At 40.4% G+C, this 16,044-nt stretch overlaps 2 protein-coding genes and 1 long non-coding RNA gene across 14 annotated transcripts in view; 2 read left to right on the top strand and 1 right to left on the bottom strand.

The window, feature by feature from the left end:
- Window positions 1-4,482, top strand: part of NUP107 (nucleoporin 107) — a 24,921-nt gene extending 20,439 nt beyond the window's left edge. For all 4 annotated transcript variants that reach the window (XM_081877879.1, XM_081877880.1, XM_081877881.1 and 1 more), the window contains 7 exons: window positions 175-281; window positions 1,102-1,204; window positions 1,299-1,459; window positions 1,773-1,898; window positions 2,393-2,506; window positions 3,167-3,334; window positions 4,123-4,482. In XM_081877879.1, the coding sequence (XP_081734005.1) occupies window positions 175-281; window positions 1,102-1,204; window positions 1,299-1,459; window positions 1,773-1,898; window positions 2,393-2,506; window positions 3,167-3,334; window positions 4,123-4,230 (887 nt within the window). In that variant the 3' untranslated portion in view covers window positions 4,231-4,482. The remainder of the gene's footprint in view (window positions 1-174; window positions 282-1,101; window positions 1,205-1,298; window positions 1,460-1,772; window positions 1,899-2,392; window positions 2,507-3,166; window positions 3,335-4,122) is intronic.
- Window positions 1-7,498, bottom strand: part of LOC309350866 — a 22,401-nt gene extending 14,903 nt beyond the window's left edge. For 2 of the 9 annotated variants that reach the window (XR_014160531.1, XR_014160532.1), the window contains exon 1: window positions 1,735-1,874. This is a non-coding gene — a long non-coding RNA (uncharacterized lncRNA). The other 7 variants (XR_014160525.1, XR_014160526.1, XR_014160528.1 and 4 more) reach the window with 7 other exon arrangements.
- SLC35E3 (solute carrier family 35 member E3) lies at window positions 6,793-16,044 on the top strand. Its single transcript, XM_081878096.1, has 5 exons — window positions 6,793-7,481; window positions 8,944-9,054; window positions 10,666-10,824; window positions 12,094-12,176; window positions 13,452-16,044. The coding sequence occupies exons 1-5, from the start codon at window positions 7,092-7,094 to the stop codon at window positions 13,636-13,638; spliced, it is 930 nt and encodes a 309-aa protein (XP_081734222.1). The 5' UTR covers window positions 6,793-7,091; the 3' UTR covers window positions 13,639-16,044.

Here is a 16,044-nt window from a genome sequence, read left to right as displayed (position 1 = left end):
TCTTAACCGAACTGAGCATATTTATCAATATTGCTGATGTATCCTTATTGGTACTCCTGCTCAGTGGATGTGCCCCTTTTTTCTTTTCGTGACATTTATTTAAAACCAAAATTTCCTCCTATAAATTCCTCCTGTTTCCTCATATCTAACTCTTGTATATTTTTCTATTTAAAGGTCTGGAAGTAGCAACTATCACTAAAACAGTTGTTGAAAATATTCGCAAGAAAGATGCTAGCGAGTTCACTCATCATGATCTTGCAATAGATACAGGCACAACGGAGGTGAACAGTGGTGCTAACTGTTTCTTAACACTTTTTCCCCAAATAGAGAAGACGGGGGGGGGGGGGGGGAATCAGCAGCTGTGGAAGAGATACTCATAATTCTAAAATAAATTGTATCCCTTGTATTCTGTTGACCGCAGTATGTGCCAAGTACTGCTCATAGTATTAGTATTGACATGGATTCAGACCAAAGCTATGGTAAAAGGGGAGAGTTGGGATTATTTTCTCATGTTGCAATTCTTGAGAGTGTTTAATTGTAATTTATGCTGTGCACCAAAATACACATTTGTATGGCTTTTCACCAGTACTTAAACATTATTTGTGCCAAGATTACAGATGAATAACTCAAATTTTATGTTCCAAATGAATGGTGGATGAGGCTGGCTAATAGTGAACTGCTAATTTTTCAAATACTTCCACTGTTTGAAAGTAAAGATTTTGATAGGCATCCATGGAAAAGTTACTATGAAAGTAACTTTATATTAGCTTTTATATTGTGAAATCTGTGGTTACCACCCAGAGAGGTACTTTGGACATACCATGGAGTGTTTGAAAGTCAAACAAAGCTTTTTCTTGGAACAGTAATACTCATGCCTTAGTCACAAATTGTTCTTGAAACACTGAAGATTTAAATGCATTTTGTCGCAATGATGGAAATCTGCTGTTAGAGAAGCATAGGTCTAGTGCTGTGCTTGCCATGCTAAGCGAGTCATGTAGTTTTCTAGATTGTGACCACTGTCTTTAATTTGTTTTGTATCCTCAAAAGCTGACTAGTAAATTTGTTTACTATATATACTGAATAGAGAACTTTTTTTTCTAGGAAGATCAGCTGAAGATTGATGTAATTGACTGGCTGGTATTCAATCCTGCTCAGAGGGCTGAAGCACTAAAACAAAGCAATGCTATAATGAGGAAATTCTTAGGTACTACAATATTAGCCATCAGTTTGAAACTAGAGAAAATATTAAGGAAGTATGATGAATCTGAAAATGACTTACTGATACTCTTTAAATACAGCATCAAAGAAACATGAAGCAGCCAAGGATGTGTTTATAAAGATTCCACAAGACTCTATAGCAGAAATATACAATCAATGGGAAGAGCAAGGAATGGATAGTCCACTTCCAGCTGAAGATGACAATGCTATTAGAGAGCATTTATGTATTAGAGCTTACCTGGTAAGACTGTGACTTAGGCCCCAAAAAGAGATACCTAGAAGACCTGCCTCCTAATCAGATATGTTGAGTGTGGGCTAATCTTACTCAGACATGAGAGGAATGCACTCTATTCAAGCATATGGACCCAATTTTTTTTTTTTTTTTTTAAAAACCCTAACATTCTAGAGCCAGGCCCCATCTCCTCTAAATCAATGGTCTTCAGATGCATATTTAATAGTCTGTCAAGGATCAGGATGTCAACAAACCCATTACTATGCCTAACTGTGTACACTTACCTACATGAAAATGTCTAAACATTTCCAACCCAATTTAGGAAGCCCATGAAGCCTTCAATGAATGGTTTAAACACATGAACTCGGTGCCACAGAAGCCTGGTCAGCTTTTACAAGCAAGTTTCACTGAAGAAGTTGCCTATGAACTTAAAGAGAAGAAATATGAGGTAAATAGAAAGGAAAGGTAAAATTCTCCCATCCTTCTATCTTGCCAATTGGCTAACCCTGTGCTAGTGAGATCACATATGTGATTCCATCCAGATGTTGGATGACAACTCATATCAACCTTGAATGATCAGCTGTGCCAGCTTAGGACTAATGGAAGTCATCTAATTAAACTGGATAGACCCAGTTCATGATATTAACAAGCGGGTAAGACAAAACTCTGGGTTCCACTTCATTGGCAAATTTAACTGCACATTGACAACTGCAGTTAAATAACTAGCAATCTGCTGCTCTTTTGCAGAAGAGAGGCAAACTGTTAAAACTGTGCAGTGTAGAAGAATGTCAGCTGCACCACTTACCCTGGAACAACCTGTGCTGTAACACTCCCACTCTGAGCTTATTCCTAAATTAATGGAAAAGCATGCAATACATTGTGGTGAAGAAACAATGTGTCTTATGAAGATTTGAAAGATTCACTTTGACTTTTCTTTTTCAGATGGACTATGGTATTTGGAAAGGTCTCCTGGATGCCCTTACAGCTGATGTGAAAGAAAAAATGTACAATGTCTTGCTGTTTGTTGATGGAGGATGGATGGTTGATGTCAGAGAGGTAGTGCATACATATTTGAAGTAGACTGTGAAGCTGCCCCTACCCAGTAATAGGCTAGCAGTATTGCTTCCCAGGCTAACATGCTGCAGTGCCGTTGCTTAGTTTTTGTTTACCTATGGCTTGATTGCTGATTTGGTAATGCTTGTTCTGTGGAAAACCTAGGAATATTTAAGATTTATTTAAGAAATAACTGCAAGATGACAACTATGGTTTTAAAATGCTAATACTTAAACTGTAAATTTGAATTATTGCAGTATCTTCTAAAATTTGGCTAGTTTTTGGAGGTCAGCATCCTAAGACTATACGAAGAGCCCTGTTGGGTCAGACCAAAGGCCTATCTCATCCAATGTTCTGTTATCTCATTGACCAATTATCTACCTATGGGAAGCCCACAAGCAGGACATGAGCGCAACAGCACTGTCCTGGTTGTGATTCCCAGCAACTGGTATTCAGAGGCATACTGCCATTGATACTGGAGATAATATAATCTTCATGACTAGCTGCCACTGATAACCTCCCATGACAGTTGTGTTGGTGCAGGATTTAGCATTATGATGTTTCAATTTTGAGTTTCCATATGACTGTTAAACACTAGAGTAGAGTTTCTTAAAACTGAATGTGACACTTCTGGTTAAGACTATTCCACATTTTCTTACCAAGGGTGCTGAAGATGACCCTGAGCGTACCCATCAGATGATCATGCTGCGAAAACTCTGTTTGCCAATGATGTGCTTCCTCCTTCATACTGTATTGCATAGCACAAGACAGTATCAGGAAGACCTAAGGCTTGCTGACTTGATTTCATCAGATCGACATAAACTCTACATGGTAAGTTCATTTGCTTTAAGTTTTAAATACTCTGCTTGCCTATCTAGCTGAAATAATCCACACTGTAACAAGCACTTTTGTCTTATTGTCTGTATTTGTCAAATTCCAAAGCACACAATACATTAGTCACACTATCAAATAGTGTTTAAAATTTCTGGGAATAAATTGAGTGTGGCACACATCCAACACTGCAGCTCTGCTGGCACAAAGAGGTTAGGTGCGCATAACAGAACTTCCTCTCCAGACACTTGCATGCCCTCAAAATTAGCTGTGAAGAGTTGGTTGACCTTTCGGAGCAAATCTGGAGGGGGTGCAGGGCAACCTAAGTCTTATAGCACTAGTGGAACCCTGCTGGTGCAGTACTGGATACGACACTGTATGTTTATTTAGGGGCTTTCTTTTAGCACTTCCAAAATAAATTGGAATAATGCAGGACACTAGTACACTAACAGAATAAAGGAACAGACAGTCCCAGTCAGTATAGCACCCATGAGAGTGAACAGTCCTTATGACTATGTACTTTAATGGGGGGGTTTTCGAGAAAGCCAACTTTCTAGTTAGGGAATGCACAGGTGGGGCCCCGGTTGTATATTTTGGGGAGAGTATCTTTTTAAAAAAGCATTTCTGAACTGAATTAAAATTGTCAGCCCCATGTTTTAGGATTATTTTAGATAAAATACCATCACCCTTTCCTGTACTTAGACTGTTTAACTTTTTTCCACATATAATAAATGCTTACAGTGGTATCTGTATCTATACACTTAAGTTATTCTTATCTTCCTCTTCAGGTATTTTCTAAGGATGAACTCCAGAAGCTGCTGCAGAAGCTAAGGGAGTCTTCCCTCATGCTTTTGGATCAAGGTCTTGATCCTCTTGGATATGAAATCCAGTCTTAGTTCCACCATTCTAGGTTATAAAAATGTTGAATGGTGACACAAGTAAATGTAAGGTTGGGCCCAAAGGTTCTCATACTCCAGGTGAAAGGGGAAGGAAACCTTTGATTCAACGCACAAAGTTTGGCATAGAATTTTTGTTTTAATGATGTTGCAGTGCATTGACACTAGCAAAATGACTTTCTATGTATGTAAAATGACAAACCGTTTTGACATTTGTATTTTTTTCCAATAAAATTTGAAATGACTGGTTTACTAGGAAATAAGTATCTTTAGCACATAAATGTGCAAAATGCACTATAAATAGATGCCTCTTGTTTGCTAGATCACATGGTTAAACCTTCACAGCTGTTCATGAGTACAGCTTACTGTCTTCCAGGTAAAAATCCTGTTGCCTGTGCACCTTTTCTCAGAACAGAAGCCCTTTCTCCATATTCAGCCTGACAACCAAAGGCTTTGTGTGACTTTCAAGTGAGAGTGAAGCATTCCAGATATATACATGTATTTATATAAAACACTGCTGCTTAAAACAATGGAGGCTTAGGAGACAAGCATCACTGGGATTCCAGCCTTAGTGTCGGGCTACTTACTTGACAGAATGTCTGATTATCAAGAAAAAGTACCCATAATCCATTGCAAGGACAGATTGAAAATTTAGGGTGCAACCCTAGCTCACACCACTTCCCAGTGGGGTTTACTGGAGTTTGGAGCACCACACTGGCAGCTCTGCCGAGCATGCTAGCTGGGAAAGAAGGTGAGGAGGCAGGCACACCAGCTTGGAGCTGGCATAGCACTTTGGCCCAGTGCTGTCAAGATCCTGAAGTGGCTCAGTCCTTAGGCCCTGCCCCTGGAGTGCCTTGTGGGGATGTGGTGTGGTGGTCTATTTGCTGTTGGTGTGGAAGGGACAGGGCTGTGAAATGAGTGGTTCCTACAATTTCTATAATTGGTGAGAAATAGTTTAAACTGGCCATCCTGTTTGCTTAACAAAAGGGCGAAAGACTTTTGATAGTAAACCATTATTTGAACCTGACCATCTCTCCACAATCTCATTGAGTTGAGTATCCTGTACTTGACAACTACATTTGCATGTGTTAATCCTTAAGTGTGTGAACTCAGGATATTCCTGAATGCCTTTCAGTAGGGAGCTGGACTCAGGCTTGTTCCACGGTCACCAAAACTCATCATGGAAGGTGTCATGTCATATTAGAATTATGTCAACCTTATGCCATGATCTACAGAGATAAACCATATAAATTCAGATTAACACACCTCACACTGTTAATTCAAAGACTCATAGAACTGTAAGTTGGAAGGGACCCTAAGAGTCATCTAGTCTAACCTACAATGCAGGAATTTTTTTGCCCAGTGTGGGGCTCAAACCCATGACCCTGAGATTAGGAATCGCATGCTCTACCAACTGAGCAGCTACAAGCAAACATAATTCCATTTGATAATGGAAACAACGTGGACTCTGCTAGAATACCGTTATGTTTATTTATATCTCACATTTTGCTCCAGACAGGGATAAGGATATGGCAATCTATTGTAGACAAAAAAAAAAAAGTTTTTCTAGTTCACAAATGCTGTTCTTGCCTACAAGTCTCATTATAAACACAAAATGACTGGTAGGTGCCAGTGAGTGTGTATATTTATGCAGACAACTTGTATTGTTGTAAGCCAAAAGGATCTTATGTATGAAGCGGTCTTAGCTCAGCTCACCCTCAAATTTTGGTATTTCTTCAGTAATCCCTCTAATAATGACCTTGAGTAGTTGAGTGCCTATCAGTTTGGAAACAAAGAACCAGACCTATTTACATATGGGGGGTGTATGTATATACGTGTGTGTAAAATATATATATTAAAAAACAACAGCCTTCCAAATCGTTCCTGGCAATTCAGCCCATGGAAATGCCTTCAGTATTTTGTCTCTTACCCCACTGCCTGGAGCTAGAAGATTCTGCAATGCCTGAAGCAACCTCTCAGCTTGAGACCTTCCAGCTTCTTTTGGACATCCAACTCCCAATGGTCAGGACGGATGGGAGTTGGGGGGGGGGGAATCTGGAAGGCCGCTATAAAATAACAAATACATCTTAAAAGAGTTTCAGCCATGCACCACCTTTGCTGGCTACGCTGTCAAACAGGGAAGGAGGCGTTATTTTTCCGTTGTCCCCCCACAAGCCCAACGCTTTTCAGTCGTCCCGGTAACTCATTCGCCCGAGAGCCAGCAACTGCGGCCCGACAGGGCTGCGTTAAGGCGCCTTCTGCAGCGCGTAGCCGTTAAACAGCCGTTAAGGGAGTGGCATTCGAAACGTCGTTCGAACGCGCGAGCTCCCCTCAGGGGCGGCAACGGTCCCGCTCGAATTCTTCGAGGCGGGTTCGCAATTCGGCACAGGCGCATGACTGTCAACTTTTCCCTTTTCTTGCGAGGAATCCTATTCGGAACAAGGGAATTTTCCTTTAAAAAGGGAAACGTTGACAGCTATGCACAGGCGCCCCCTTTCTCCCGAGCTAAAGGGAAAAGTAAGGATTCGTTTCTTTCTGTTCTTACGGAGGGAGAGGCGGAGGCTCTTCTCCGCTAAGCCCGCCAGAGGGGCGGGACTCCTCCCCGTGTGAGTGTCTGAGGGGAAAGAGGCCGCCGTGAGGCGAGCTGCTTCTTTGCCAGGGCGGAGCCGCCGGCCTGTTGGCCCCGGAAGAGCCTACGCCGGAGCCACGTGGCCCGGTAGTGGGCGGGCGAGGCGGTGGTAGTGGTGGCGGCGGCGGCCAGTGCTGCTGCTGCCGCCGCCGCTTACCACCCAGGAGCGGTGGCTACTGCGGCTGCCTCGCCGGTTGCGGACGAGGAGCTGGGCCCGGAGGCCGGCGGCAGCATGGGCCCGGCGTTGGAGCGGGGCCGCCTGGCGGCGGGTCTGCTGGTGAACTTGGCGGCGTCCATCTGCATCGTGTTCCTGAACAAGTGGCTGTACGTGCGGATGGGCTTCCCCAACCTGACGCTGACGCTGGTGCACTTCGCCGTCACCTGGCTGGGGCTGTACGTGTGCCAGGCGCTGGGCATCTTCTCCCCGAAGAGCCTGCGGCCCCGCCAGGTGCTGCCCCTGGCGCTCAGCTTCTGCGGCTTCGTGGTCTTCACCAACCTGTCCCTGCAGAACAACACCATCGGCACCTACCAGCTGGCCAAGGCCATGACCACGCCGGTCATCGTCCTCATCCAGAGCGTGGCTTACGGAAAGACTTTCCCCGCCCGCATCAAGCTCACCCTGGTGAGGAGAAGGGCGGGAGCCAGAGAGCCAGGGCGGGACCGGCAGAGCGGCCCCCGAAAACCTTCCTCAGGCCCGGGGGGAGGGAAAGGGGAGCCAGCCGCTCTCGCACGTCGAGGCGATCGCTGCCCTCAAACACTTTGAGCCAACTCCGAGGGGCCGAGGGGTCTTCGTCCCCCACCCAATGAAATATTTGAGGGGCCCCCCCCCATTTAATAGGCATTGCCATTCAAATAGTGATCATGTGATCCATTATGTGGGTGGGGCTTACCTGCCCCCCCCCCTAATTTTATTCAAGTTGGCACCCTTTCGCACAAAAAACCAGAGCTTTGGCTATTGAAGGGAGACCCGGAAGCCTCTCCCGCCTTTTTTCCTGTCCCAGTTTATGAAGGCCGTTAATTCATTCTGCACAGGCTCAGAGGCCCTTTCTTTTTCTTACTGCGTTTGCCCTAGACAGGCTTGCTGCCGAATAGGAGGGCCTGGCGCAGACGACCCTGCTCGCTGGTTCTGAGTGAAAGAATCGGATTGCCCGTTTCTAATGCAGGGAAGTGATGTTCCGGGAAGGCAAATGCCTTCTTGGTCCAGTCCTGTTAAGTAAGGGGTGACCCTTCCCTTTTTCAAAAGCATAGTGCAGTATGCTGGTCTTCTGAAGCTCATGGAGAAGGTGGACAGCTGAGGTGGTGAAGTATAGGAGATAAGAAAAGATAGGAAGCAGTGAGATGTCTGCATTTTCAATATCAGTGCATTTCAGTTAAGAACTGCTAACCATGCTGTTAATTTTTTTTATTTATAAAAGTATGTGCCGCTAAAACACAAAGCATATCGGAGCAGTTTACAACACTGAAAAGATAAAAAACCATACAATACAATAAATAAAAAATATTTTAAAAAAAACATACAATAGAGGCATAAAAAACTAGAAAAGCATATTAAGCCCCCCAATTAGGGCTGCTCCCTGATTTAATAAATCTTAATTGTTTGGGTTGTAGTAAATTAATATGTGGTTGAATTTGCATAAACTTCCATAAGAGCAAAAAAAAATAGCATTGAAACAAAAATTACACTTGAGTTTTAGATTATGTATGCTTATTTCCTCAGATGTATCATAGCCAATATATTTGTGAGCTGCATGTGATGCAATTTCTACAGCAGTTGTGCAAGATAGTGGTCTTTTAGGCTGTTTCTTGAAGAAAATCTTGTATCTCACCAGAAACATGCCCAATGTTCTGAGTAGGAGATGCATTTTTAGTGGTAACTGCTTTCATTTCAATAGCATTACTTATGTATGTCTTTTATTGGTGGTGTTCTTTTTCTTCCATCAAATTATATATTGATACAGAATCTCTGGACATGACAACTGAAGTTTGGACTTTGAGGCTTATAGATAAGAAAAGTTTTGTTCTGTTGAATTGTATGGGCAGCAAATGCATAGAACATGTAGCATTCTTTTTCCTTTCCTTTACAGATTCCTATTACTTTAGGCGTTTTCCTAAATTCCTATTATGATGTGAAATTTAACTTTCTTGGCATGGTATTTGCTTCCCTCGGTGTTTTAGTTACATCTCTTTATCAAGTGGTAAGTAAAAAAAATGACCTTTTATCATATGCAGTTTTTTATTCAAAATAATAACTGTCTTGATGTAACACTCCTAAATCTTCTACCTTTTTTCTGTCTTATCTCAGATGGCAGGTCCTCCACTAATATATTGTTGTGCATTTACCACTCTTGACAACTGTAAAATACGAAACCGTGGTCGTTGACACCAAACTATTTGTCTGCAAGCAGTAGGCAAAGGTGTATTATGTGGCTACATTCTTTATTTTGGGGTTAAATATGCAATATTTATTCAAAGTGAAATCTGGATTTTAAACAAACCAACATATTAACATTTTCACGCTTACAGTCTCATAAAACTCAATCATGGCCATCTCTCAAACACATTGATTTAAAGGCTACTTTTCTATGTAAAAAGAAATAGGGGGAAATGTCTGATGTTAGGTCTTATAAGTGATATATGGAGCTTATAGCCCTAAACATACTTACTAGGGAGGAAGGCCCAAAGAACCCAGTGTGGGTTAACTTCTGAATAAACTGGCTAGGATTAAGAGTCCAAAAGAGGTACCAGACACAATGAGGATGAAAGAGGGGATACTTGAATTTAGGTTGCTTTTTTTCTAAAAGGAAGGAGTCCCTGTTCTGATCTTGTACAGTCAACAAGCAACTTAGGCGCATTGAATATAAAACCCTGTACAACTCTGGACCAGGTTACCTGAGACAAACTTCCCCTCCATTGCCCAGTAACAGCTTTAAAATCAGCAAATGGAAACTGGTTAATCTTGTCCTGGTCTGATAGTTTGTGCTGCTGCTGAGGTGGGTTCTTTCACTAGTGGCACCAGTGTTATGGAATGCACTCTATGCTGAAATACAAGAAGTTCCATCTGTGTTAGTGTTCTGCTAGCTTTTGAAAGTGGACAGGCATCCGCTTGGTCTCTTGACCCAAGTCACCTGTTTTAATTGCTGTGGAGTTTTAATTGAATTAATTTTTTTTGTATTTAATTGTGGGTGTTTGTATAAATAGTTTTTATACGTTGCAAACTACTTAGAAGCCTATTTTGACACTAAGCAGTATATACATGAATACATTAAATTCAGAGCCCAGCCATGTTTGCAAGCTTATTTAGAAGTCTTGGCCTCCATGCACCATCTTGATTCATATCATTGCATATGAAGAGATCCAAACAGATAGTTTTCTGCTCTCTAAGCTGCTACAATTTTGCAGTTTCTGTGTACTGCAAGATTAAAAAATAAATAAATTATATGAAGTAGTTGCAAACCAATATCTTGTTATAACCACCAGTTAAAATTAATGCTTGTTCAGGAAGTAATTTGACTCCGTAGTTAAACATGGCATTTTTTTCTTGATGATCTAAACCTATGCTGAATCTCTCAGAAACCCAAACCCTGTGTCATTTAAGCCTGTGTAAAGAAAAATCCTTTGAAGTTCCAAATGTTTCAGCTTTCCTCCCAAATTTGGATAAATTGGGCTTAGCTGTCCTCTAATGTACGTATTGATTTTTGTTAATGTATATATCTGCGTTACCATTTTTGTAGAAGGCACTAAAAGATTCTTTACAACTTATTACACTTGGATGTCACAGGTTATTAATGTATTTTTCTTGATTTTAGTGGGTAGGAGCGAAGCAACATGAGCTACAGGTAAACTCTATGCAGTTGCTGTACTATCAAGCTCCCATGTCTTGTGGCATGCTGTTGTGTGTCGTTCCCTTCTTTGAACCAGTATTTGGCGATGGTGGAATATTTGGTCCCTGGACACTTTCTGCTGTGGTAAGCCTTTGTTTTGTGTCTGCTTAAAAAAAAAATTAAAGTTTGGGCCTGCATATTTGAGTACTATCTTCAAAATGATAATCCATAGTAACAGTGGTGCTCCAAGTAGAAACCGCTTAGCCAAATATAATTTCTGGAGCATCCACTTCAAATAGAGGGTGGGGTAGTGTCCCAAGTTTTGAAGTTACAGTCTGGCCTAAGTAAGTAAATCTGGACATGCAGTTACTGAAATCATGGGGATTTTATGAAGAAGGTCCAGCTACTCATGAACTCTAAAGCCCATAGAGGTCAGTGCAGCTTATACCACCCAAAATACAGGTGTAATTAAATTCACTCTATAGGAGTTGATGGAAGGGCAGTAAAGTACGGTAATGTTTACCCTTCCCCAGCCACAGACCTCTTGGGCAGAAGCAGTGGGGCTTGATTTACACAGAAGATATGCCAACATATCTGCCCCTAGTGTATCTGCCGGGTTAGTATTGCTCTGCCTATCTCATATTGTAATCCTGTATGAATTTACTTGGAGGGAACTGTACCAAATATAATGGGAGTTTACTTCTGAGTAAACATAGGATAGAACTGCATTATGCTCTCTAGTAATAAGGCTGCTAAGTTGATGGTTCTATCCTCCTTGGGAATAGGTATGTCAGACTCTTCAAAGAAAAAAATCTTAACAAAAACTTTAAAATAAAATATTCCATTTGAATTAGATTTATTTATTTATTTATTCTAGGTGGTTCCCAATACATAAGATTCTCTAGGCAGCTTGAAAAAAAATATAAGCATATAGTTCTACAAAATACAGTATAATGCTGTAATAATAAAAATCAGTATAAAAAAAAAAACCTTTCCCAGCAGTGACATAAAATCATTGAAACTCCCAAGGCAGCTAACATCTGTACAATGTATATGCCAACAACATAAGAATCCATTATGTTAATGTGGAATTATTGGGAATGAAAAAATGGCATTGTGGCTTCTGGCCCAATCAAGGCCCAAAGTTGTCTGCCAGGGTCAAAGAGAATTCATGCCTCCTGTAGTAACTGTTCTAAACCACTTCCAGGAAGAACACTGTGCTTTGCAAACCAGTATGGGTTTTGTTTGTTTACAATCCATATTTGCTTATTTGATTGTGAATTTGCTATACTGTACTGTATTATGTTGTACAGCTGTTCAAACGTTTTAATGTAGTGATGCCTTGAAACACGTTGCAGTGCTCATGTTTTGTTTGGTTTGGTTTTGTTTTGTGTGTCTATTACTTACCCACAGTTTATGGTGCTGCTGTCTGGAATCATAGCCTTTATGGTGAACTTATCTATTTACTGGATCATTGGGAATACTTCACCAGTCACGTATCCTTTTCTCTTTTTTGGTCCTATTTCTCACTTTCAGTTGAAAAAAAATATTTCTTCAGTATTCACACTGGTATATTTAATAAAGAAATTAGGGTGCCAGCCAACTAATAACAAACATGTTTAGTTCTGATTACAAGACTGCAAAAATGCAGTGGCTTGTAACCCACAGTCCTGCTACTTCAGCTGTGGTGGGGGAATGTAAATGTTACTCTACCCTCTCCTGTCTACACCCCTCACTGGTCACAAAAGTTGCTATGGAGAATCCTCCAACCCACCAGCCATAAGAAGCCTTTTTATACCAGGTCATACTATTGGCCCATGTAAGTCCAGCATTGTCTGTTCTGACTGGCAGCATCCTCCAGTATTTCAGACTGATCTCCCCCAGCTCTGCTGCTTGATATCCTTTTTAACTGGAGGCAGAAGTGGCCAGCATGATGGAACAGTCTGATTTATAGGTAAAAACCAATCCCTTAAATTGTGCCCAGAAAGCAGTTGCATTGAATTCTACTAGCACAACTTTTCAGTGCTCAAGTGCTTGGATATGCATTTATCATTTCATAGTAATTAAATCACGATAATGAATTTTTAGTTTGTAGGTAATGATCTGCTATACATAAAGCATAAAAGTGTTGATTATAGTAGCTGAGATGTAGCTAAACCCAAAAAGCAGCTGGAGGGGGAGAGGAAAGGGTGAAGAAAGAGCTGTGAGTGGAGGGGAGCCCTTTCCCCATCCTTTGGACCCCCTGGGAAACTCAGCAAACTGCTGTAGCTGGAACTGAGTGTGGAGAGTGCAGCTGAATGGGACACTGCTGTGGCCAACCTGAGGAAGTCCCATCCACCTTGGACCTGTCCAGAAAAGAAAGTCTAGAGTGAGAGACTAGGGTGATGTTTGCTGTTTTCAGGAACTCTTCTCCTTGTGAGACTTGTAGGTGAGCTGAGTTTGTCTGGACCCTGAGTAAGGACTCAGGCTTGTTTAAGTTGTCTGTTGTTGCTTCAGTGTGCTGTACACCACTTGCAGTTATTTTTGATCTATTAAGAGGTATAGAAACAAAATAATCAGAAGTTGGGTTAAGCAAGTGATGGGGATACCTAGGTAGCAGGCATGGGCTGCAACCTTGTGCACTTTTAGGCAGCTTATTAAGTCTATTGACTAAAATAGGGTTTAAGCAGCCAAACTTTCCACAGGATTGTATCAACTTACAAGTAAGTGGATAAATGAACTTCGCATGTTTTACATTTGACAAGTATATGCTCCTTAACAGATCTGTATAGCTATAATATGTTCGGACACTTCAAATTCTGCATCACCCTCATGGGAGGGTACCTCTTATTTAAGGATCCTTTATCAATTAATCAAGGCCTTGGGATTACATGCACATTGTTTGGAATTTTAGCTTATACCCACTTCAAACTTAGTGAGCAAGAAGGGGGCAAGAGCAAGCTGGTTCAGCGTCCATAGAACAAGTACTGATATGGATGGTGAATGAGTCCTTTTAATATGCACTAGTTTTGAAACAAGCAAAATAAGGAAATAGATGTGCCCAGTTGCTGTTAAGGAAGTGCATTTCTGTTATTTTTATATAAAGGATCAGTTTTTAAAAAACCAAGCACTACAAAAACTCAACTTCTACAATCTTGGCCTATGGTGTTTTTTTCTATTCTACTAAGTGATTTCTATATTTAAAATATGGTTCATAATTACAGTGGCAATTCTAAGAGAACTCAACTATTTCATACCAAATGGACTCATCAAGTTAGATGTGACATTAATTGCCAAAGGAATTCATTCTGCCCTTTTGATTATGTCAGTATTACCATTTCTAGAAAGGAGGCTGTCTGCTGATAATGTGAAGTCAAATGAACATTGTATCTTCTTGATCTGGTAAAGAATGGAAAATCAAATTTTGTTTTTGTTTGTTTTTTCTTGTATTATTTTTTTTGAATGAAATATTGTATAACATAATCATGCATAGATTTATTTTTAACAATCCAATAGAAAGCATTTGTTTCTGAGAATTAGATTTTCTTCATTTACAGTTAAGCAAAATTACGGTATTCTAGTATTATTAAGACACCTAAAACAGTCTGATCCTTTGCAGCATGATCAGATTTTTAAACTCTTTAAAAATATAACTGGCTGCAGGGCTGGCTCCTGTAATCTGAAATGCTTTTCTTCATTGCCACCTTTAAGGGTCCTAGAATTTTTCATATAAGAGGGTGGATTCCTTAGTCAACCACCTTGGGCCAGTATGGGTATAGTATTTCCTGTTCCTGAACTGAGTTTGTGTACTTCTCCCAAGTTTGTGTAATGCCCCCTATCCATCCCCAAACTTTAAGCATGATTAAGAATTGCATCTATACCAGGGTCAACCATGGCTAATGCCAAGAAGCATTTGGTAAATAACCATGATTTTTAATCAGTTTCAGTTCTTGGGTTTCAACTGCTGGTTAAGATTAACCCAGGGTAAAGTTAACAATGTTGACAATTAAGCAGTAGGAGGATTTGCTTTAGGGGGCGGGGGGAACTAGTAGGGTGGCAATTAAGATCCTCGGGTCCCTTAACATAATTAAGGGATTCAGTCTGCTCCAGCCTCTTATAATGGAACTACACAGGGTTGAACAGGAAGATGGGAATGCTTCCAGACAATTGCAGATTATGTCTTAACTGACAAATCAAGATTTCTGCAAAAAAATTAAGTCAGGTGGTAAAGCCTTTCAGGAGCGGGAAAAACTATGGAAAAGACTGAAACTGTAAGCCTGAGATGTAAAACTAGAAGATTGTGATTTCAAAAAGAAATTTTCTTTGAAAGGGTATATAGTTTTTGCCTCATAAGCTACAGAGTTCATTTGATAAATACATTAAAAGTTTGTTTGTTTGTTTGTTTGTTTGTTTGTTTGTTTGTTTGTTTGTAAAAAACGCCTTGTATGATCAAAAGCAGAACTTCATATACTGCCTGTATTTTATTTCTGTCTATGTAGTTTTAGGAAGACATGACCAAGAACAAATAACTGAATTCTGCAACTCCTGTAAAATGAACTGTATACTAATTTCTTTTGATAAAAGTGTCTCTTCACAACTATGATGCAAATCTTAGATCCCAAATTCTTTCAGTGATTTGAGCAATACGATGTAGAAACAACCACCTCAGAAAAGGGCCAGTGTTCAATGATTATTCAGTTCTCAAATGTTTTGGTTGTGTTTGTAGCCCAACCCCTTCAGTAGCCTAATATACCCGGGGGGGGGGGTGTCCTCTATTTTGATAGACCATTTCATTTCATGTCTAACAGTTTTAGATACTTTACAAAATTAGTTACTTTCTTAAATATCTGTAATTAGCGTTAAAAATAGGCTGCAGAAAAATATGTTCAGAACAGCATGATCTTGAAGTGCGTATTGTTCCAATGTATGCACTGACAAAATAATTTTGCACTAATTTTGTGCTGTGCACAAGCTTTTCTGAAAGATAAATACACCACAAGGATCTGTTTAATTAAAACAAAAGACTAATTCAGTTGCCTTTATAAAGACACAAAGTAGCCTCTAACAACGTGGATTCAAGAGGTATAATGTTCCTGCAAGTCAATTCTGTGTCTGAAAAGGTAGCATAAAATGGTTAAACTCTCTATCTCATTCAACTGTAACATGGTTTGAAGTTGTAGGATATTACTGTAAATACAGTGTACAATAAGAATGTATAAGGTGCAAATGGCGCTGAATGCTGGAGTTGGTCTTCTCAGTGGCAGAAAATGTAAATGAAATGCACAAACTAAGAACACAAATGTACGCATCCTGTAGTTAGAATGAAGAGAGGTTTTATTTAAATTCTTGGTTTCGCTGATTGAATAAAAGAGTTCTTAATTATTA

This window comes from Podarcis erhardii (genome assembly GCF_964252035.2).
Source record: "Podarcis erhardii genome assembly, chromosome: 10".
Lineage (NCBI taxonomy): Eukaryota > Metazoa > Chordata > Lepidosauria > Squamata > Lacertidae > Podarcis > Podarcis erhardii.
This window is presented reverse-complemented; position numbering and strand designations above follow the sequence as displayed.

Bases quoted from the DNA above. Each gene is read 5' to 3' on its own strand.
- SLC35E3 (XM_081878096.1), top strand. From the start codon at position 7,092: ATGGGCCCGGCGTTGGAGCGGGGCCGCCTGGCGGCGGGTCTGCTGGTG. The intron at 9,055-10,665 runs GTAAGTAAAAAA...TCTTGATTTTAG, and splicing joins TTACATCTCTTTATCAAGTG to TGGGTAGGAGCGAAGCAACA. The intron at 12,177-13,451 runs GTATCCTTTTCT...AGATCTGTATAG, and splicing joins GGGAATACTTCACCAGTCAC to CTATAATATGTTCGGACACT.